This window comes from Pteronotus mesoamericanus, unplaced genomic scaffold (genome assembly GCF_021234165.1).
Source record: "Pteronotus mesoamericanus isolate MK-2021 breed Mesoamerican mustached bat unplaced genomic scaffold, CSHL_Meso_final contig_41, whole genome shotgun sequence".
In the NCBI taxonomy this organism is placed as follows: domain Eukaryota; kingdom Metazoa; phylum Chordata; class Mammalia; order Chiroptera; family Mormoopidae; genus Pteronotus; species Pteronotus mesoamericanus.
In genome coordinates this window covers 7,383,088-7,406,840 of record NW_026555152.1, presented here as the reverse complement: position 1 = coordinate 7,406,840, position 23,753 = coordinate 7,383,088, and the positions used below count along the sequence as shown (strand labels likewise).

General features: G+C 37.3%; 1 protein-coding gene and 1 pseudogene across 9 annotated transcripts in view; one reads left to right on the top strand and one right to left on the bottom strand.

Annotated features, from left to right (window-relative positions):
- The window catches only part of WNK1 (WNK lysine deficient protein kinase 1), a 148,683-nt gene extending 131,717 nt beyond the window's left edge, over positions 1-16,966 (bottom strand). For 8 of the 9 annotated variants that reach the window (XM_054577168.1, XM_054577170.1, XM_054577171.1 and 5 more), the window contains exon 1: positions 15,809-16,954. In XM_054577168.1, coding sequence (XP_054433143.1) covers positions 15,809-16,567 — 759 coding nt within the window. In that variant the 5' untranslated portion in view covers positions 16,568-16,954. Of the gene's footprint in view, positions 1-15,808 lie in introns of all 9 variants that reach the window. The other variant, XM_054577176.1, reaches the window with a different exon arrangement.
- On the top strand, positions 559-14,946 carry LOC129073447 (40S ribosomal protein S2-like; annotated as a pseudogene).
- Positions 16,967-23,753: the final 6,787 nt, after the last annotated feature.

Genomic DNA, 23,753 nt, shown 5'->3' with positions numbered 1-23,753 from the left:
AAGAAAATAGTTCTAAACCAGGGGTGTCCAAACTTTTGGTGTCTCTGGGCCACACTGGAAGAATATGAGTTGTCTTGGGCCACACATTAAATACACAAACATTAACAAAAACTGATGAGCAAAATAAAAGTTTTAAGTAAATCGATGATTTTGTGTTGAGACGAAATCATAGCCATCCTGGGCCACATGCAGCCCGTGGGCTGCAAGCTGGACACTGTTTGAAACAGTGAAATCTGAGGTGGTAGCTGTGTGTTGTTCGCAAGGCAATAGATAAGTTCTTTTCCCCTTTCCAAGCCTTTGTGGCCCCTAATCTTGGGATCTTTTGTGTTATTTTAGAACCAGAAATTAGAAGACAATTCCCTCAGCTAGCTTCTGTTAAAGAAACCCAGGCCCAAAGAAAAGAGTTCAGCTGGACTGTACCCAAGAGGCAGGGGATTGAAGGAATGAAGTTTTAAGAGAACATAAACTGGGGGAAAAGAAGAAGGGGATGAGAGATCTGCCAAGACCAAGATCAATACCCTCATCCCCACTGGGAGTTGTGGGGTGGTGGAAGGGGTGATGGAGACAATGATGGTGAGAAGTTTGTTTTAAGAAAGTTGTGCAAAAGACATTCTGTAACCTGGCCTTCTAGAGAACTTTTCAGGCTGTTATAAATGAGCATGTCAATGACAAACAGTAGAGGTAGAAGACTGGAACATTCCTGGTAACATTCTGGACTGTATGAAGCTATCCAAGGATTTGTGCAGAATAACCACCACCTAAATTAGGGGAGGGCACAACACAGATTTAATCTGAGTAAAACAGGAATATAATATTTCATAGTTACAATCATACAGAATAAGACTCATGCCTACTGTATAATAGAAAAAAATAACTTAATACTTGACAACACTGGAGATAAATTATGGTATTTCTACATAAGGAACTATCAAAAAGCTGTTAAAAGTATATCAATTCATATGTTACAACAGATTATAATATTATCACCATATAATATTATACATATACATAAACCTACGATCCCAGTAGAACCTAAGTTCCATGAAAGCAGATCTCTTCCCACTATTTTCCAACTGAGGCAGTACCTGACACATAGAAGTTTAATAAATATCTGTGGAATAAATATAAAACCAACTTTGAGGGAAAGGGAGAAACAAAGGAAAAATATTCAAAAAATGATACATCAGCATTGTCTTTTAGTGATGGAACTAAAAGTGGGATTACTTTGGTTTCTATTTTTCCCCTCTTCTGTCACTTGAGTATACATTACCTTTATAATGGGAAAAAAACCCAAACCCCTCAATTAGGAAGTACTTCCCTTTAAACGCATTAAGAATTTTCTATATTTTCAAAACATCTTTGGTATACTCTGGAGTAGATTTAGCTGAAAATTTAAATAAAGGAAGCAAGTTTAAGTTATCTTGCATGAATAGGAAGTGGAAAAAGCACACTAAGCCTTTTTCTCCCTGTTTAGTCAAAATACAAAACTAAACTTCCTCAAAGAACTTCCAATGTACTCATTAAAACCCCTAAAGCTTGGTTTTTACAAAGTTTTCAATCACAGTACCATATTCTAAAAGCAAAGTATGGATCTAAAATATTCTTACCATGCCCAAATGCATGAGGCAGAGAGTTACATGGAAATTAACTCTCTAAACTAAGACTGAAAATGAAAGACATAATTAAGTTTTGCGATGTATCACCCCTGACTTTAAGCTTCTGTTCAGAGTGATCCAATGCATGAATAATCAATTTTAAGGATTTAGTTGTAACTAATGTAGGCATTTGTGGGCCAAACAATTTAATTAATTTTTTCTTACTGGGAATTAAAAGGAAACAATACATGCTCAAGTAGGAATTCAAGTGTTATACATACTAGCTTAAGATCAAAATGTTAGTTCAGAAATGGATGATTTCACACTGCACGTGCAATACAAAGTATTGAAAACAATTTGTTCCAATATACAAACAACATATAAGTATTATAACTAAAATTTCAAAATTTTAGTAAATATACACATTAATTATTATTACAATATATAAAGAGTATTTATTTTTTTTAATTTTAAAACCTCAAATTTTCAAATGGGAAATGCTTTTCTATGCAATAAAACAGGCAAACTGTACCACCATACAAAATGATCATAACTATAAAAACAAAAACCAAACATACAGAAATTAGACTATTACAAATGGTATCAATGCTTTCATCTCTGGATGAAGGGACTGACTGTAGGTTATTTTTATGTCCTTTTTTCCCTCTAATTTCCTAATCTTTATTAAAAAACTTTCTTAAAAATATTTTCACTAAGGTTGAAATAAATGAAGTTTATAACTTAGGAAACAGTCAAAATCAAATTAGCATGTAGCTCTAAACAATGACTATCAAAAGTCCATTTTACAAAAGGAAAGTAGGTTTCTGTGGACATTATATTACCATTTAGAATCTGAAAAGCACTGCCTTGGCATATCAAATATCCTACAACTTTATTGAAGCAGTTAGCTGTATTCGCACTAATCTTTTCATCTTTATTTATTGTACAGAAACAATGAGTCAAAAAAATTACTGTTTTGGAAAAACTCAATGAAAATAAACAGTTGAACTATAGTGTCTTTTTATAAGCAAAAGATATCAAAACTCAATTTAACTTACCATATTTTGCTGTGTATAATGCGCACTTTTTTTACCCAAATTTTTGAGGGAAAAATAACAATACACATTATACATGGGTATAACGATTACATACCATGGGTATGATACCAGGCATAATAATCTCATGCATAACGTGCACAATTTAAATGTGGGTGTGCACTCTACGCAGGAGCATATTATACACAGCAAAATACGGTATTTCTCAATATCAAAAAAAGATAAATCTGGGCCCTAAATTGTTTAACAAGTTTAAGGAACCACAATGGCCAGAAATTTTTAAAGAATATAAATAAAGCAGCAAGTTGACACATTCAGTTTACATCTAAACATACATTAGCAGTTTATCTGAAATATAAAATAGTCAAAAATATGTACAAAACACCTCAAGATACTCTCTTGGCAATAACTAAAGCACTGAAAGGAAAGGACCATAAAAAATATTATTTCGGATACAGACATACTAGTAAATAACAAAAGACAAGATAAAATTTTAAAGGACTAAATGCCAATTTTCGTAATAATCAGGTATTAAAATCACCAAAACAAAAAAGAAAAAAACTAAAAAACAAATTTCTGTGTTCAGCAATAGCAAAACAATTACGGTTTGTAGAGTGCCAATGAAAGAAAACACGAAAATAAAGTTGCTAAGATATCTTTTAAAGTAGTAAATTTAATTTACTGCAGCATCAGTTCTTTTACAGCATCATTTTAACAAAATAGTCTAGGTCAGAGGTGGCCAGCAGAAATATAATGCGACATATACATGCAATTTGAAATTTTCAAGTAGCCACATTTTTAAAAGTAAAAAGACACAGATGAAATTAATAATATACTTATTTACCCAATATATCCAAATGTTGTCTTTTCAACATGTAACCAATTTTTAAATTGGAATATTTTAACTGTTTCTACACTAAGTCTTCAAAACCCAGTACGTATTTTCTATGTAGCATATCTCAATTTGAATGCTAAACTTTCATCAGAAAAACTTTAGAACACGAATACTGAATTTGATACTAAGACTAAGAGAAGTTATCCATACTTATTAGAAATGATTACGAATGTGGGTGAAAGGAAAAAAGAAATCTCCTGTATTACTGCAATCTTTTTCTACAATGATAAAGCCAGGGCAGTTTATATCACCTCTTTTCCCCTAAGGCTAAAGAGCCTTATTCCCCAAGCAGCAGCAGAAAGAATGTAAAAGGACACAGTAAATTAGGAGGAGCTAACATTGGCTACTCTGAACTGATTTTACTCTCAACACTTTTGATAACAAATGCATGTCCAGTTTTCAATTCTCTGGACACCAACTGGGTGTCCTATAATTCAATTCATTTCTGACACTAACTACCCACAAAACCCACAGTTTAAGGGCTCAATCCCATTAGATTGCCCTGATTTCATATATCCCAGTAGAGCTGTCGCCTATATTTCTGACTGACAAGCCATAAAGCAAGGGTTCCTATGACCATCCCCCTCCCCACGCCCCCACCCCTACCCTGGCCCGCCCCAACTCAGGTTTGATTATTTGTGGAGTGGCTCCCAAAACTGAGGAACACAAAATAAAGAGATGCACAGGGCTAAATGTGAGAGGAGGGCCACAGAACTGCCATGATCTCTCAAGGGCCTCACCCTCCCAGGGCTCTGATGTGTTCATCAACCTGGAAACTCTTTGAGCTCTGTTGTCCAGGGTTTTTTATAGAGATTTCATTACATAGGCATGGCTGATCAAATCATTAACCATTAGTGACTGACTCACTCTCTAGCTCCTCTTTCCCTCTCCAGAGGCAGGGATGGGAGCATGACTGGAAGTTCCAACTCTAGTGACCAGTCCCTGTACTGAAGCTATCTAACCACAACAGGAATATTTTTAAAAACTTCCCCTATTTTGAGGTGAGCTCTTGGTGTGCCCAAGTATGGATTACCCCTTGTATAACAGGGCATAGAATTGTCTGACTTCAAAGAACCATTTTAGTCTAAAGAACATCCAGGAATCCAGGCCTATGAGGTGATATGCTTATTATTAATTAAGCATAATAATAATATGCTTATTATTACAGAGGCAAATAATATCAACAGATACACTTTAAGAGTTTTCAAAATCATTAATACAAAGTCTTGCTACTTCCAGAAAACTTCATTTATCTGGAAATATTACTGGAGGTGAGGTAACATCTTATTCCCATACCAATGCTGAATTAAATTTAACATTTGAGAGGATTTCAAGACATAATTATGAAACTTAAGTGAGATTTCTTTTGGCTCTCAGACAAACAAGAGAGCCAAATCCTTCTCAGTTGCATATATAATATGTCAAAATAAACAGTAGAGAAAAAAAGAGGTAACAAGATTTTTTAAAAATCAAGGGAAAAATTCAGTTTATACTGTCAGTATCTAGAACTAAGCTAACAGCCCTGGCTGGTATGGCTCAGTTGGTTGAAGTATCATCCAGTACACCAAAAGGCTGGGGGTTCAATTCCCCATCAGGGCACATTCCTAGGTTGACGGTTCTATCCCAGGTCAGGGCACCTATGAGAGGTAACCAATAGATGCTTCTCTCTCACATTGATGTTTCTCTCTCGTGTGTCACTCTCTCTCCTTTTCTCTCTCTCTCAAATCAATAAACATTTTTTTTTGTTTATTGATTTGCTAAGATAATTGATTTGATAAACTAAGCTAACAAATTATTACCTCAATCTCCAAAGTAATTAAAACTAAATCCTGTAGAAATTATACAATAACAATTAATATGTCAATCTATTTATTGGTACTCCAGTATCCTTAAATCTGCTTTCCTGGTGAGGAAAAAAGTAGCATTGGTACCTAAAAATTTTAGAAATATAGGAATCCTATTTTTTCTTACATTGTAAAACTTGAAAATGAGCAACATTCTTTATATATTAGATGTCACCTAAGGTCCACTGACCAAAATCCTACTAACACTATAGTCATTCAATTTGTCCCTAGTAGATGGAAATTTGATATACAGAGACCACTAGAAACATTATTCCTCCTCCTTAAATACTTAAGTCTACAGAACATTTTCTACGGTAACCAATGTAAATAGCATATAAAAAACTCTGAACACACCAAGAAATTAATAAAACCAACCTACCATCTTCTTTCTTATGAAATCTACACATGTACACTGGCTAAAATGCCATTTAAGGGGAGATATACACTCATATTTCATGAAGTTCAAGTATAAAAGGTATAAAATGCTCAAAGACAAATTATAACTGCTAGAGAGCAAAGTGACTTAGAATTCCACTAGAATTCAAACTCTTTTTCCTGGTCTAATAAAGTCTTCCGCAGTGGCAAGAACAAGGACTCTAATATACCATGTGATCTTAAAACAAGTTTTTAAGCTCGAGTTCATTTCCTCAAATATAAAATTGAGAAAATATCTGCCTTGCACTGTTTTTGTGAGAATTGCAAATAATATCCTATGGGCAAAGAATTGTGCCTGTCACAAATAAGGGGCTCGTATTAGATAAGTATTAGTTGTTATTAATAGCTTTCCAAATTAATTAGCAATAGGAACACTGCAAAAAGACAAGGTTTGAAGAAATATATGCAGTATTTAGGCTTTCTGTTGTATAAAAGTCCATTGTGACCACAATCTAGAAGAGTATAATAATAAGAGTAATGTAATGGAATTACAAGAAATCTGGTTGTTTCCTCAAGTGACAAACAAGGATGATTTCAGAGATGCTCCACTTGTAAAGTATATATCACCATACTGACATGCAAATGTAGCATAAATGCCAGAGATTATAGGAGAGAAACAAACTGTTTAAAAATTTGACCACTGCACCCAACACTTAAGTGAGTACTCTCTATAAACTAGTTAATAAATGGCATAAAGTGTGAAATCTTATTTGGATTGAATTTAACCACCCACAAAGAATAACCAAACACTACATTTCAATGCTTTAACTTTTAAAGATCTTTTCTTGATCACCTATCTACCTTATCCTTGATCACATCTCCTACTTACTCAATCCTTTTTGCTCTATGTTCATTCAAATTTATCTAAAGAAATCACCTACTCCTGCTGTCTCTACTTCTTAACCTTCCTCAACTATTCCTTAAATCCACTGCAAATTTCCCATTCTTTAGAAACTGTAAAATCACCAAATATTTGGAGATGTGATATAATGTTAATCCTTGTCAATTCTGCATGTATATGTGAGTTTGTGATACCATCCTTTGTACATCTTTTCCAAAAAGGGAAAGGCTATTTTTTTTTATTACTAATACATGATACATGTTTTATATGTGTAACTTAAGTTATAAAAGTAACACATTGTATATTCTTATGGTATGTGAATTATGTATCAAAAAAGCTATTTAGAAAGCACACACAACTCATGTCAAGATCTAGATACTGATTCTAATAGAACCTTCTACAGTGATGGAAATGTTCTATGTCTGTGCCATCTAATACGGTAGCCACATGTGGCTTTTGAACACTTGAAATGTGGCTAGTGCAACTAAAGGGCTGACTCTTTAAACTGTTTCAAAAAATAAATTCCATTTTAATTTAAATTTAAAAAGCCACAAGAGGCTAGTGAACAGTGCACAAATTTAGGATATTACCAGTTACTTATATCTATTTATGTACTTCTCCCTTACTCAACCTAGTTCAGAAATAGGATATCACCGGAGACATCTACTTAGGTGCTCCTTTCTTACTCAATCTTCCCTCTCTCTTAGGTAATCCTAAATTTGGTTGATAATGACTTAATAGCCAAATGTAATATAAAATTTCAATAATCTAATCTCTACTCTTTTCTCCTCCATCAAAAATTCATTCTCTACTATTACTACCATGGAAATTGTACTTACCTGCTACATTCTTTTCTTAAAATTATATTCCCTTAATATTACCATTCTTCTAGTTCTATTTTGTCTAACCCCTGGGCCCTTTTATCCTTTCCCCACCCATTTGTTATTCCTATTTTGCCCTAGGACCATTATTCCCCCAATGTCTCTTCTATTTCTTTCTCTTGCTATATACATATCCTCTTTTTAGATGATTTCATTTACTTTCAGCTATGACTAATGTAGACATTTGGGAAGTATCAGCCTCTATCTGTACCTCAAACCTATTCTTTGAGGTTCAGTAATATAACCAACTGACATTTGAACTTCCTGGAGGTTTCACAAGTACCTCAAACTCAGTATCTTTAAAAAACAAAACCCCTATCCTTTTTTATGCCCTCCCTCTATTGACAGAACCATCATCTATCCCCACCCTCTTATCCATCTTTCATTTTTACTCCAAATTGAATTAATCATTAAACCCTGCATATTGTATCTCCTAAATATTGAAAGATGCCACTCCTTTATTAATGCCCTTGTTCAGGCCCTAGAAATCTCATCCTGATACACTAACTAAGCTCTATGCATTCATTGTACTGTTTAAACCCACTGTTCACAATTACTACTATGCAAATCTAACCAATTTACTTCCTTACTTAATGCTTTAGCTACTCTCCACTACCTATAGCTGAGTATTTGTGTGGGAGGGGGAAGTGGAGAGTTCAAAGAGCATATAAGTATGATAATGCCTTGAACTCTTCAAGAGGTAAAAAAAGATGATCTGTTCCGTTTTCCCACTTTACCTTAATCTGCAATGACCTACCAGTCCAAATAGTGAGAGTATACACATAGAGATGAATGTATTGTTATTAACTTCAAAAATTATTAGCCATGAAGATAATCTTGTTATTACCCTAAATAATCTATTTACCTATATTTACTGATAGAGAAAATGTGTAAATTATTTTTTGATTCACTAATCAGTTTCATTTTTCACTGTTTGGGCGGGGGGTGGGGTGTGGGTGTGTGTTTGATTAACACAAGATCATCCACCAAGTACATACTGACCAAAAAAAAAAAAAAGTCCCTGAGACACTGAACCTTGGCTACACAAAAGACATCTACAGAAATAATCAATATGGTTTTTCTTAACTGACTTGAATATGATGATATACCAATTAGATTTCCAAACACTCATTCCTAAATTATTCTGAAATTTCTTAAGAATTCTTGAGCTTCTTCTCTGAGGAAACACCAAATGGTGGATGACCCCAGCACTAAAGGAGGCCCGGAGGCCCCAAGGCACTGGAATGGGAAGCCACAGCTGCAACGAAGGATTTGGCTGTAGCATCAGGGCTGAGGTCTTAGTGGGGGCCAGGAGGCCTGGGAGCCAGAGCTCATGGAGGCAAGACAGAGGACAAAGAATGAATCTCCTTCACCAAGCTGGGTCACCTGGTCAAGGAAATGAAGATCATGTCCTTCGTGCAGATATATCTCTTCTCCCTACCCATCAAGGGATCTGAGATAACTGACTTTTTCTGGGGGCATCCCTTAAGGACAAGGTTTTAAAGACTGTGCCTTGCAAAAGCAGACCTGCGCTGGCCAGAAGACCCAGGTTCAAGGCATTTATCACCATTAGGGACTACAATGGACAGCTGGTCTGGGTTTTAAGTGCTCCAAGGAGGTAGGCACTGCTATCACAGGGGCCATCATCCTGTCCAGACCCTCTATTGTCTCTGTGAGTGAGGCTACTGGGGGAACAAGATCTGCAAGCCACACACCATTCCCTGCAAGAAGACTGACCTCTGTGACTCTGTGTTGGTGTGCCTCATCCCCACCCCCAGGGGACTGGCTTTGATACCTTCTCTAAGACCTAAAGCTATTTCACCCCTGACCTCTGGAAAGAGACCATGTTCACCAAGTCTCCCCATCAGGAATTCACTGACCGTCTTGTAAAGACCCACACTACAATTTCTGTGCAGAAGAGTCAGGCTCCAGCTGTAGCCGCTACAAAATTTTATATTAAAAATAAAGTGAATTAAGCCTATTTAAAAAAAAGAATTCTTAAATTCCTGGGAAAACTATTTGCTTCTGATGAAAACATCTTATCAGATGATCCTTCTAAATCTGAAGATTTAGATTTCTTTAGATTTAGATGATTTCTAAAAATCATTAAGCACATTTATTTAGCATAGTACATTTAATAAATTAATCTTGCAATGCCAAGATTCAAGTCATAACATCAAAAAGTAAATTCTATATGAAACTTCATCTGAAAAATCTAAATATAAATTAATGTGGAGATATTGAACGATCAATTAAATCAACCACAAACCCAAGCATTTTACTGAGTTTTCCTCTCATGCAGATTGCATCAACAACCAATCTTTTTTAAAACCACATACAAAATGAAGTTTGACACCTGTGAAAGGCACAGTCCTTGCACAAATAAAAACACTCATAAAATGAGTTCTGGTAATTTCTCTTCAGTCTGAAAAGCTATTTCCCTGTTGTCTTAAGATTTAATAAAATCCCTAAGCTAACAAAGCAAAATGCTCCTAAAACCCAACTTTAATTAAGACATTTTAAATACTCAATTTGTAACATGTGATAACTTACGGCCTTCAAAATGGATTTTTTAAAGCACCATTATCCTCTTCTTATATATAACACTTTACAATTTTCAAAAGTACCTTCATATAGTATTTCAGTTGATCCCCAACAATCCTATTAAGTCAATAAGACATGTTACTCATAAGTCAGCATTACAGACTGAGTTCCTTAACTCAAGGTTAGGTAATAGGGTAACCTAGAACCCAAGTGTTCTTTCTTAGAGCTCTTTTCCATTATAGAGTACTGTATTATACCATGCTGAACTCTCCCAATACAAGATTAGAGAATCTACTGTGGACCAAAGAAAGGCAAGGAATATGGATGAAACAACCCTGACATCTATAACTATTTCTAACTTGATTACAAAAATAATTTTTATTAAAGTATAATGAGCCTTGACCAGTTAGCTCAGTTGGTTAGAGCACTGTTCCCAATACGTGAAGGTTGTGGGTTCGATCTCTAGTCAGGGCACATAACAAGAAGCAACAAATGAATGCAAAAATAAATGGAAAAACGAATCGATGTTTCTCTCCCCCCCATCTAAATATCAACAAAATTTTTAAAAATAAATAAAATAAAGTATATCGAGCACCTACACATATCTTCAGAGAGCTCAATAACTAGTGGAATAGACCAAAAAAAAAGGTAAATTATTTCAGATCAATTTGAAGACTATTATAAGAATGATCCCCAAAGGAAAAAGATTTTAGCAAATTCTGGAAACTAGTAATTCAGAAAGACTGGCATTTGGGAAAGTGACAGGTTGTGAAATTAGAAAACTGGACAGAATACAGGCAAAGAAATCTGAAAGTACTGATGACTCCATGTTCAACTCCAAACTTCCTCCTACAAGGTTAGCAACAATAAGTTTCACTACATAATTTTTCAAGCATAAATGTAAACAAATCAAACAAAATTTTCATAGATACCTGAAAAAAACAGCCTAAAAGAGATGCTGTATCATCATAGTTAATATTTATGTCCCAGGTCCTGTCCTAAATGATTATATAAATATAATATATATCAATGATTTTGAGCACACACATACATATATAAATTCACTTAACAATCACAATACTACAAAATAAGTATTTATTACATTCTATTTAGAGATTAAAAAAAACTAGCACAGAAATTGCTCTCAGTGACACAAATATTAGCTGAACCAGGCAATTTAGTTCTTAACTATTACATTTTACTGCAGAAAACTAGTGCCCTCTTCAAATCTAAATTCCGGTTGTGCTGAGTCTTACCCATTCCTGCAAACTAGACTGGTCCTTTTTTTAAAAAAAAAAAAAAAAAGCAAATAAAATGCAAGATGCTAAAAATAAATAAATATAAAGAACTGTTACAGTAAAACTTAGTAATTGTAAATATTATTCTCAACATTCCCAGAAATTTTTATTTGAGCATAACCTCTCCAGCTGCTTTTACATCTTTATCTTAAAAACTTAAAAGCTACCAGAAAATACAAATAACAGGTTTAGGATGATTTCTGAAAATGAGGGCCCGGTTTTACTTGAATGTTTCCCTAGGATTTAACTTGGATGATTTTTCACATCACCAGTCTTGCACTAAAATCTGAATGTAAAGAAACAAACTCAGTCACCAGGTGACAATAGATTCCCAGTATGTTTTACAAAAGAAACAAACAACAAAAAAAAACTTTCCAAGCTCCTACATTAGGAACAACTGTGATACTAAAGATGGAAAAAAAAAGGTAAATAAAAGAAAAGGAAAACATATATACTCCTAAAAATAAGTCAGAACTAACTATATCATTAATAATCAACCTAAATGTAATTCTCAGTTCCTGTACCACAGATGTTACTTCCTGAAGCAATAAATCTACACATATTTTAAGTCAAATCTTACCTAGCCAAAATTATTTTGTCCTTAGTTCTATTGTGCCCTGTTTAGAAGTGACAAAAGATTTCAAACAAGCCACCAATCATTTTTTTTTTTTTAGAGGGGAAAGGAGGGAGAAAGAGGGAGAGAAACATCAACGCATGGTTGCCTCTCGAGTGCCCCCTACCAGGGATCTGGCCTGCAACCCAGGCACGTGCCCTCGACTGGGAATCGAACCCGCAATCCTTTCGTTCGCAGGCCAGCACTCATCCACTGAGCCACACACATCAGCCAGGGTATCACTAATGATTCTTTGATATACATAGCAGCTACCCCTGAGTTATCTGAATTTGCCCATACTCAATAAGGGACTTAGAATTAAAAACAAACCAACTAACAAAAACTCCAAAGACTATTCCCTGAAATCTAATTCTTGGGACTGCAAATTCTCTCCTAAAAAACAAGGAATATCACACAAATGTAAAAAGTAAAGGTAAAAACAATCCTCAACTTGCAAATGGAAAGATTCAGTTCTATTAGTTATTTTAAGAACTACAGCAAAGAAATGTTATGGTTTTTTAATCATAGAATCACATCCTATTTCTGAAGCACAGTTAAATTTTTTATAAAACATTAACATCACATGCCTACATTGAGACATGAGACTTAACTTACTAAAAGCCAGAGAAAAACAAGCATTGAATTTATTGGAGCTTCAACAAAATCTATGATATGACCTCTCCCTTCAGGTGGATATGGAGACAATTTCATCAATACAGGAAGTGAGCCCTGGCTGGGTGGCTCAGTGGATTGTGCACCGGACTGCAAAGCAAAGGGTCACTGGTTCGATTCCCAGTCAGGGCATATACCTGGGTTGGAGGCAGGTACCCAGTAGGGGGTGCATGTGAGGCAACCGCACATTGTTTCCCTCGTCCCCCCCTCTCTAAAAGTAAATAAAAATCTTTTTAAAAAATGCAGAAAATGAATATATTGTGTGTACTCTGTATTTAGAAGCAACTTGAGGAGCAAAATGCTTGGAGAGAAAAGATTAAAGACTTAAAAGTCTGAAATCTATCTACCAACAGGTTTTCTTAAAGCCAACCATGCTGATTCTTAAAAATAAGATCCTTCCTAGAACAGCAATGTAAACTCTACAAAGACCAGTCTAACATTTTCTTATCAAGGTACATTATTGCCTAATAAAACCAGTTAAATAAATTTGCATATTAAAAGATCTCAGTTATCACTTACGATCTTGTGGTATCAAAACATTACCTATGTATTGTTTAAAGACTTGATACTTGCTTGTTTTAATAGATAGCTATGCATACTGTGACTCTAAAATAAGCTTGATGGAAACAAGTTTGATTTATATATTCCATACTTACCCATTCTCCATCCCAAAATGCCTATTTCTCCATTTGAAGTGATAAAATCAATTAACTTGATCAAAAGTTACAAATCTGATGTCTTCCACAGAACGGAATTGCTTCATTTGAGATTTACTAATTAGCCATCTACTAAACTACAAAATGCTCTAACATTTCCCAAATTATTAGGTCCTAATCAGTTTAATTTGTGTTCTTTACCAATCTAAGCAAGTCATTTTCCTGCTCTATGATTTCAGGTTCTTTATCAAATAAGTGGGAAGAATAAACCAAGATTTCTTCCAGTTTTAATACACTAAGACTTTTAACTCAACACATGAACACAATATTTCTCCCATCTTCCTACAGAACAATACATATATTAGAAGTGTACATCTAGTGAAAAGAGCTTTCCTTTCTTCCCAATAATTCAGTAACTCCTTGGTGTGTTCTTTAATTTGGATCCTCCTGCCCCTCAAAAAACAATCCTCAAATACTAATCTATTGAATAGGTTACTAGGCAAATGCCCTGGTCAAAAAAACAAAAACACTGCCCACCTACTGCTATAAAGGATCCTGGGGCCAGAATAATTACATTTTTAAAAAATAAAATGAAAAATTATAGAAGCAGGATTAAACAACATTTGGAAGTTTTTAAATCAGGGTACCACTCAAGGAGCTAGAGTTCTGCAGCCAAATTCTGATATTCTTTAATTTGACTATGTATACGCCTAGACAGAGAACAAAATTCCAAAAAGTCATGAGTTCTAAGAAAAACTGAGGTGCTTGGACAAAATTCCTACTGTGACTTAGACAAGCTGAGTTTTGTCCACTGTACATTAGTTCCAAGACAATAAACTTATTAGAAAACCCTAGATGATAAAGAAAAACAAACACATAGAAGTCTTCAAAGTTAAACAATTGAAACTACCAAAATTAATCCATAAAGTGCTCAATATTTACTAGGGTCAAGTCTTAAGAGGGTTAGGTAGCTAATTAATGAAAAAAATTGTTAAAAACCACCTATTCAAATATGAAACCATAACAAAAGAATAAAATCCAGGATCCATAGCAATAGGCACCCCAGGTACAAAAAAGAAATAGGAATATGCCTGTAAACAAAATTTTTCCTTGTAAACCTAAAGAAATCAGACCTAAATTTTTTAATAAGGCTGACCAACAGAAACAAATTATAGTTTAGCAAGTTTTTGTTTTTTTTTAAAAAGGTCTGCCACCTTTCCAATTCTAAACTTCTATAAAATTGAGTAGTTATTTCACAATGCCTTACAAGTTTGATATCATTAACAGTAAAACCTAAGAAACTATTTTCTAAAGAACTTGTCAGTTTTAAAGTTTACTTCCTTCCACATGTTAATTTCCCTTCACATCTGATATGGTCATGGTCATTTGGAAACTGACATTCAAAGAATTAAGTATTATTAACATAGATAAAATAAAATTCCTAGATCATTCTGTTACTTTCATATCCTATTTCGGCTTGGTCCATTTTCTTGGCAAGAATATTATGGATAATTGCATTCTTCACGTATAATATAGCTGACATTTTTCATTCAGGGTTACTCTGCTTCTTCCAATAACCCGTGTTCACTTCCTGGTGAGGAAATCAAGCTGCTATAGGTCAAGCAACAAGTGGCCCAAAGCCAGCTATTTAAACCTAGAATATACTTGTCAACGAGAGAATGACACACCATTATTTACATCATGGCAACCTCCCTGAGAGGTTAAAAAGTAAGCTTTGTGACCCCTATAGGCTCTTGGGAAAGTTTGGCTTAAAAACCTTTTAAAACAAAATTAAAACAGTAACAACACAACTCTCAAAGCACTTAACACAGTTTTGCGCGGACTGGTGCTTTTCACTGTATAGTGAATGGGCTGAAGACATACATATTAGGTTTCAATTAACAATGTCATCTCACTATGAGCTACGATAAGGCTTAAGCATCATTAGGAGGTACAATATCAAAGACCTATCGTACCTTACTAGTCCCAAAGCATTTAGCAGAGGAGAAAGTCTTTTTTATAGTAGTTATTATTAAACGCCTGTAGAACCACCAAGACATAGCCAAAGGAAGGTCATTCGTGAACAAGGTCGTTCTTACTTAAAAACAACCTGATCTCAGGGATGGAAATATGCATGTCACACAGCAACTCATCACCGCAGAGCCTCGATGAAACTGAAATGCACAAGTCAAGAAAGCTGTACTTTCTTAACTAAAAAATGTCCCCACTAATTCCAAGTTTCCTTCCATACACTTTAACAATAACAAATGGGTAATGCATTTGCACCGACGATTTCCCTATCAATAATTCCTGGTACAAGAGGCAAAATCTAGTTTCAATGTCTTTCCAAAGTTGGCCTCCTACTCAGGGCGAACAGTTAGAGAATGACAAGTAAAAGGGTAAACTCAATAAACTGGCTTAACCGAGCCACATCTGATATTCAAACCACCCTAAAATAAAGAAGTAGGCGGGGCTATACCTGCAGTTCACACCAGGCGACCTCCACAGTGGTTTCAGTGTCCAGTCCTTTGTAGACTGTCTTAAAGGACCCTCTGCCAATTTCGATGTCAAATTTGAGAAAGCGGCCATCATTGGACATTCCCACGGCCTGGGTCTCCAGCTCTTCGATATCGTCCTGTTGCTGGCTCCGTTCCTCTTGCGGTTCCTTGGCGCTGCCGCCACCGCTGCCGCTCCTCGATGGAGGCTCCTCTTTGCTCCCCACATGATCCGGCTGGGAAACTTGGCGGTCTCTGCTGGCACTGCTGGGGGCAGTCGTGGCCGCAGGGCCCGCGGCGGGGGGTTCCCTAGGGGCAGCAACAGCGGCGGGAGGCTGCTGGGCTACCTGGGCAGCGGCGGTAGCGGTCAAGGTCTCCTCGCGTTGGGGCTCTGGGGGAGTACTCTGCGGACCCACCGGGGCGACGCTGGGCTGAGGGAGAGAAAGCGGGAGACCGGGCAATTCCAGCGCAGTGGCGTTGGAGTCGCAGATGACGCTGCGACGAAAGAAGCGATGCTCGGTGGTGGTGGTGGTCGCGGCCGCCCCACGGCTGTCCTTGTCCATAGTGTGGCGGCGACGCCGGTACTCCTCAGTCCGGCCACTTCCAGCGTCCGTCCCCGCAGTGCCCAGTTTCTCCCCCACAGAGGAATCGGAGCTAGAGCCATTCTTGGGGTTAGGCACCGGCGGCGAGAGGAACAGAGAGCTCGGAGTGCCGCTCTGTTTCTCCGCGGCGCCGCCAGACATGGTCGGTACGCTGGAGCAAGGCGAGCCTGCTCGAATTTGTGAATGAAGAATAGGTGAGGGGCCGACTCCGAGGAGCGGTGAAGGTCGGCAGATTCCGCTGCGATGGCTTCTGATCAAACCGGACGACTCCTAACTCAGCACTGACAAGTCACCTCGAAGGCGAGGCGGGACACGGGGCCCAGCTGCGACGGCTGCTTCGGCTCACAAGGCGGGCTCGTCGGCGAGCTATCGAGGAGCTGAGCCACCGGGGTTAGCGCCTCGCGACCCGCATCCATCCTGCGGCAAGCGGTGGCCGGGAAGGCTGTAGCAGCAGAGGCGCCGCAGTCATGAGGGGCAGGGCAAGGAGCCGGCACCGAGTAGAAGCGGATGCGGCGGATGCGGCGGATGCAGCCGCAGCTCCAGCTCCCCGCCGCCGCCGCTGCGCGGGCTGGGCGGGCTAGGCCCGGAGGGCGGCCGTAACGCGAGGCAGGGACTAGCACGGACTCCCGAGCGGTGGCTGCTCCAGGGCCAAAAAGAGTGGGAGGGGCCGGGGAAGGCGAGGGAGGGCCGGGCCCAGAGGCTCCCGGACAGTCAGTCGGTCGCCGCCTCCCAAACGCGCCCCCAGCGAGGGGCACCAGTCTCACAAGGCGTCCATCGCCCGGATGTGAAGGGTCGAAGCCTCGAAGCCTCCGTGCTTGAGGAGCGGGCCCCCCCTTCCCCGAGGCCTCCCCGCCCGCCCCGGGCCTGGCAAACCCCCCTTTCCTCCCGGGCCGGTTGCCGGGGGCTGACAGAGGGAGGGAACGGTGGGGAGGGAACGGTGGGGAGGGGAGGGCCGCTCACCGCGGGGCCCGAGCTCCGCTGCTTCTCTGGGCCGAGAGCAGAAAAGACCGAGAGGACTGGATGAAGGGGGATTGGGAAAGAAAAGAGTAGTCACCCCAACAGGCGCCTTCTGTCACCGAAGACAGGGGTGCAGAGTGATCGAGAGTGAAGAGCCGCGTCCGCCGGAGAAACTCGCCGCGCTAAATGGCGCCGGGCGTCTGAAGTCTCCACACAGCCCGCTTGGACCCCGCCCCCCACCGCCCGGGGCAGCCCCACCCCCACCCCACCCCGCCTCATCTTAGGGCTCTCGCGCAGGCGTGCCAGTACCGAGGCTCCTGGGACTTGTAGTTTACTCAGTCAAGGAATGGAAGGGGCTCCGGGGGAAGGAGCCTACGACGTCCATGATGCCCGGCAGCTGCTTTATTTTTATGCCTCATGGGAGTTGTAGTTTTCTTTTGGAAACCGCCTCCAGAAGAAGGCTGATGGGAGCGTCACCGTGAGTCGCTAAACTCCATCCTTAAATCAGAGATAGCTGGGAAAATCATTATTTAGAGATTAATTGTGGAAGACGGAAATGAAGAAAAATAAAACGTGGCAGGACGAGAGGAGAGATTCCCATCAGTGCTCCGCTTGTGCTAGAGAGAGCTCTCAGCGTTGCCATGCAAAGAAAAATGATCTGTTGTTCGTCTTTAATGGAGAAAGCTGCAGTAGTGTAGGGGTGTGGGAGTAGAAGGGAAAGGCAAAGCAGCGGAACCAGAGCCTGAACTCAGAGAGCCAGAAACGCTAAAGACTCCTTCTGTAGGGCAAAAAGAAGCTATGGGTTGCGCATGAGATTAATTTTGATTAAATGGGTTGGGGAAGGAAACAGAATTATCGGCTATCCTCCTCCCTTCCGTAGCAATTAAGGTAAGTTGTGGGCATTCTCCTTTCCAGCCCCAAGACAGACATCTGGCTTTCAAAGATGGGCTGCCTTACTGAAATCAAGGATCATAGCGAACTGTTTGCCAGAATAAAATAAACGGTGCGGGGAAGAGGGGTGAACTTTGGGTCTTTACCACAAACCTGAGAAAGCTGAGGATTTTCCGTCTTTGCTTGGTGGCTTAGTAAAACAACATCCCCTCTTTCTCTAGAAGTTTATGAAAGTACGCATGTAATTTATACCATGGCTTTGGACATAGAGGAAATCTGGATCCATACAGTTCACAGTAATGGAACGCTTTTCTTGAAAGCAACCTTCAGCTCCCTGAACCCCTTTGCTTCTCTCAACTACTCAAGATTATACAGGTGATGAGCACTAGGAGGCACCAGACTTGAGTAGGAAGCCAGATTACGGAGCCAGATCGCAGTGAAAGTCTAAGACCAACCGGTAAGAGCGGGAAGCACTTGAACGTACCAAACGGCATCAGCCTCTCCGTACTCCTGCTTCTCATCAGCGCCCGCTGTGGAACGAGCTCAGAAGCGCACAGCCTAGCAAAGGACCTAGATAAGACAGTAGTTCGGAAGTAACTTGACAGAAGATAGTTTCCTAGGAAATGCTCACAACTTACCTGGATGAAGTGCAGTTAGAGAAGTTTGCTATACAATTCATATTACTTTATCTGATATGTAAAATAGTTACGCTAATTTACAATTTTTGTCTATAAAAAGCTAGCCTTTTAGATATACAAAAAACTTCTAAAACCAATGGTTAGGTTTCATGAAATTAGCAGATTATGAACATTTTAAAATACAAGGTGGTAGGGGCAACTCGAGTACTAAAATATTACAGTTATATTGTTTTAGAAAATATATCCACTCGTTTGCTATGATAATGGTAAATCTCATTATGGTATATGTAATTAGTGGTTTGTCTCCAACCTTAAACTTAATGTAAAGCGAGGAAAGAAATGACATTAAAATGCATTTTTATTGTACTTCTTGAAGCAGGTTCTTAGAACTAGCTCAGCTGTTGATTTACTAGGAAAAATAGTCTGTTTTGAACAAGAGGCAACTAGCTATAAATTGGTGAGTTAAAAGGAGATCAGTAAATCACTATGTTCACATTTTGACATCACAAAAAAATGCTGTTTTGGTGTGAACAGTCATTAAAAGACTTTATTATTGTCTGTTCCTGCTTACTGGACACCGAAACTTTGGCCACATTGCACTGGACACAAATCCCTTCACAATCACCATATCCTATCAACACATTATCTCTACCAGGAATAATTAAATTTATTGTAAATAATTAACTGTTGATTCAAAGCCCTGCTTGCCCATATGGTGATTTTCCTACTTGTGCAACATTAGCTTCACTATAAAAACAGGTACAACTATGAATATAACTATATTGTGTACAATGGTTAGATTTAAAGGTTAAGCTGTTTAATGTGATTATTCTTCTACAGACACTTTTTTGCTCCATTCCCTTTTTAATGCTTACCAACTTTTAATTAACATGTTTTCTATTACTCATTAAAATGATATTTCTAATAGTACTTTTCCTTTCTGTGTCATTTCAGTTATCAAGTAAAGAACTGACCCCTCTAGAATCTATATAAAACCTCAAGTGATATAAGTAGAGGTAGCAGAAAGACCCCAGGACACAATGGATGCACTAAGCTCAGAGATTTGATTTCCTGACAGGTTAGTCCATAAAAAGAATACATGTATTTTATTTTCTCTCACCATGTTCTTTGTTCACTTTAGTCCTTGTTTATTTTCTCACATAGGTTCATGTTTCTCTTTACCATCCATTCACATTTTATATTTACTTTATCCTTGCCATTCTTAACAGGCTAGCAGTGAAAGCTAGAGCCAGCTTTGATTTAGACTTTGGCTGAACACGTAAAATCTATCTTATTTCATATGCAGATAATTCACAGGGTAGCTTCTTGAAGTGTAAGGGGGAAAATACCATCTTGAGAGCATTTCTTTCTTTTTACTCCTTTCCCTGATTTCCCATGCTCCTTTGTCCTGCCTGTGGATAATTTTAATTTTACCTCCTTGTCATCTGAAACTCAAGGAAGACTGGAGAATCAGGAAGTTAAACAATGAAGAGTAGACTTTTTTTAAGACCTTTTTTATTATAAATGAAATAAAAGGGGTGGGACATCCTATATCAAAGCATATTATAAAACCATAAGAGTAAATCTGTATGGTATTGAGATAAGCATATAAAATGGGAAAGAAGGGAGTACAGAAACAGTTTTATGTATATATGGGAATTTCATATATAAGGCATTTCAAATCAGAAGAGATTAATAAACAGCGTCTGGACAGTTAGTTATTCATTTGAAAAACAAATTAGGTTAGATGTCTACCTCCCACCATTCACAAAATTAAATATCCACATAATTGAGAGAGCTAACTTTTTAGAGAGCTCTAAGATTTTTCTATTTAAAAAAAAAGAAAACATGGGATAGGAAAGGACTTGAGAGAAAAACCATAAAGAAAAATAGTTGACTGTCATCAAACTTGACAATTCTGTTCAGTGAAACACAAATGATAAATTGGCAGAAAAACATGGAACCTGTGCAACAAAAGACTGATATCCAAAATATATAAAGTAACACCTTGAATCACTTGAAAAAGAAGACAACCCTTTTAAAAAGGGGTAAGGATATGAAATCAGTTGAGACAGGAGGAAATGTAAGGGACAAAAATAAGCTTGAAAAAATGCTGTAACAGTAGCTAGGGAAATACAAAAAGTAAGGTATACAGTTTTCACTCATAAAATTAGCAAAGTTATTAAGGATTTATAATAGCAAGTGTGGAGAGCTGCAGAGAAACAAAGGTACTATTAATGATAGTATAAATTAGTACAACATTTCTTAAAGCAGTTTGTTAGTGCTCATTAAATTATATAATTTGCATAGCCTTTTGCCCAGCAGTTTCCCTTCTTGACACCTACCTTAAAGAAATACTTGCCTATGTGCACTAAAAAACATCTATAAGATCTACAGTTTTGTCTATTATCCTCCCCCCAAAAAGAAACAATCTGCATGTACAACTAAAAGAAAATAATTAAAATATGTTATATCTAATCTGAGGAATACCATGCAACAACAGAGGAGAAGGAGGAGGTAAATATATATTTGGTGCTATAAAAATAATAAGTTAAAAATTCAAATTGCAAAATAATATATACTAGATCATATGTTTTATTAAAAATTATGTCTCTATATATTTAAATGCACAGAGAAAAGTCCAGGCAGTACACATCAAAATGAAAAGGGGGTACTTAAAGGGGGTTCTCTTAATTGTATTAATACATTCTTGCTTATTTCAGACAATTTGGAAAAAAAACCATAATAGAATGTGAAAGTAAAAATCACTAGCAGCTTTTCCAGCCATAGATATAAGTCAGCCATTGATACTTACATATCTTTCTTTCTAGACTAATAAAAAGAGTTTATAATTATGTTATAAGCATTTCCACTGTTGTTAAATGTGCTTTGGAAGCATTTTTAATGGCTGGAATCTAATCCATTATATAACATTATTAAGTGTAAGTATATTATATAGAAGAAATTTTGGGGGAAATATGTAAAAATGGGAATCCATATCATGTCTAGCCCTTAACAAGCTCTTATAGGAGAGACTTATCAGAATCACCTAAGAAGCTATTACAAAATATACCCATTAGAGTGTTCCACCACCACCACCCCACCCAATCTAGGTGTATTTCTGGTGAGATAATTCATTGCAAGCAGACCTATACTATAAGAAAAACTTTTATAATTCTTCATCAGAGAAGACATTGACAGATTGGATTTTTAAAAAGCAACATCCTATTATATGCTGCCTATCTTTTTAAAGATTTTATTTACTTATTTTTAGAGAGAGTGGAAGGAAGGGAGAAAGAGAGGAAAGCATCAATTTGTGGTTGCCTCTTGCACACCCCCTGCTGGGGACCTGGCCTGCAACCCAGGCATGTGCCCTGACTGGGAACGGAACCAGCAGCCCTTTGGTTCACAGGCTGGTGCTCAATCCACTGAGCCATACTAGCCAGGGCTGCCTATATTTTTTTTAAACCACTTTAAATATTAGGACAAATATTTATCCTGATTTATCCAAGTAAAAAAGAAAAAGGATGAAAAATAATACAATACTAATTAAAATAAAACAATAGTGAATATATTAATACAAAATAAGAACTATCAACAGGGATAGAGAGAGAGATCCCATAATGATAAAGGGGTCAGTTCATCAAGAAGACATTTCAGTCTTACATATGTGGGCATCTAAAAACAGAACTTAGAAATTAAATGAAAACTCTGAGAAGTAGACAGAGTCTTATTTCCAACTTCCTCTTTCATTATTTAATAGAGAAAATAAACAAAAAAAGTCATTAAGAATATCAGGTACAACATACCAGAATTTGCAGGATTCAAGCTAAAGCAGTGCTTAGAGGGAACTGTATAACATTAAATGCTTATATTGAAAAAAAAATCTCAAATCAATTATTTAAGATTCTACCCTAAAATTTTTGAAAGAGAATTAGAAATTAACCCAGAGTAAGCAGGAATAAGAAAATAATATATCAAAAATGGAAATCAGTAAGATAGAAAGTAGAAAAACAAAAGATTAAGTCAATAAACCCTCAAACTGTTTCTTTGAAAAGATTAATAAGATTGGTAAACCTCTAGCCAGAATAATCAAACATAGAGAGGATTCAACTGACAAATTTCAGAAACGAGACGGGACATCATTGACAGATACTATAGACATTAAAAGGATATTTGAAACATATCATGAATAACTTCATGTCAATATATTTAACAAATAAGATGAAGAAATATCTTGAAACACAAATTATCAAAGTTCATTCAAGGAAAAAAAAGAGAAAGAAAACCTGGTGCTCTATACCAAAGAAATTTAATTGGTAGGTAACCTCACAAAACTCCAGGCTTAAATGGCTTCATTGGTGAATTACAGCAAGCATATAAGGAAGAAATAATACAAATGCTATACAAACTGTTCAGAAACAGAAAAGTGGAAAATTATTGTATCACACTATAAGGCTAGCATTACCCAGTTATCAAAACCAGACAAAGGGCATTACACAAAGGCAAACTATAGACCAAAATTCATGAACACAAAGCAAAAATTATGAAAAAAATTTTACTAAATCATATCCAGCAATATTTTTAACAATGGATAATACATTGTATCCAAGTCAGATTTATCTCAAGATGCAACAATTGATTTTTTTTAAAAAATCAGTGTAATTTGCCATGTCTACAAATCAAAAAATATATATATGATCGTCGCAATAAATGCATAAAAAGCATTTGACAAAACTCAACAACTATTCATGATTTAAAAAAAAAACTTCAGCTGATGATAAATGAAATGGAACCTTATCAACATGAGAAAATACACTGAACAAACCTAGAGCTAGGTG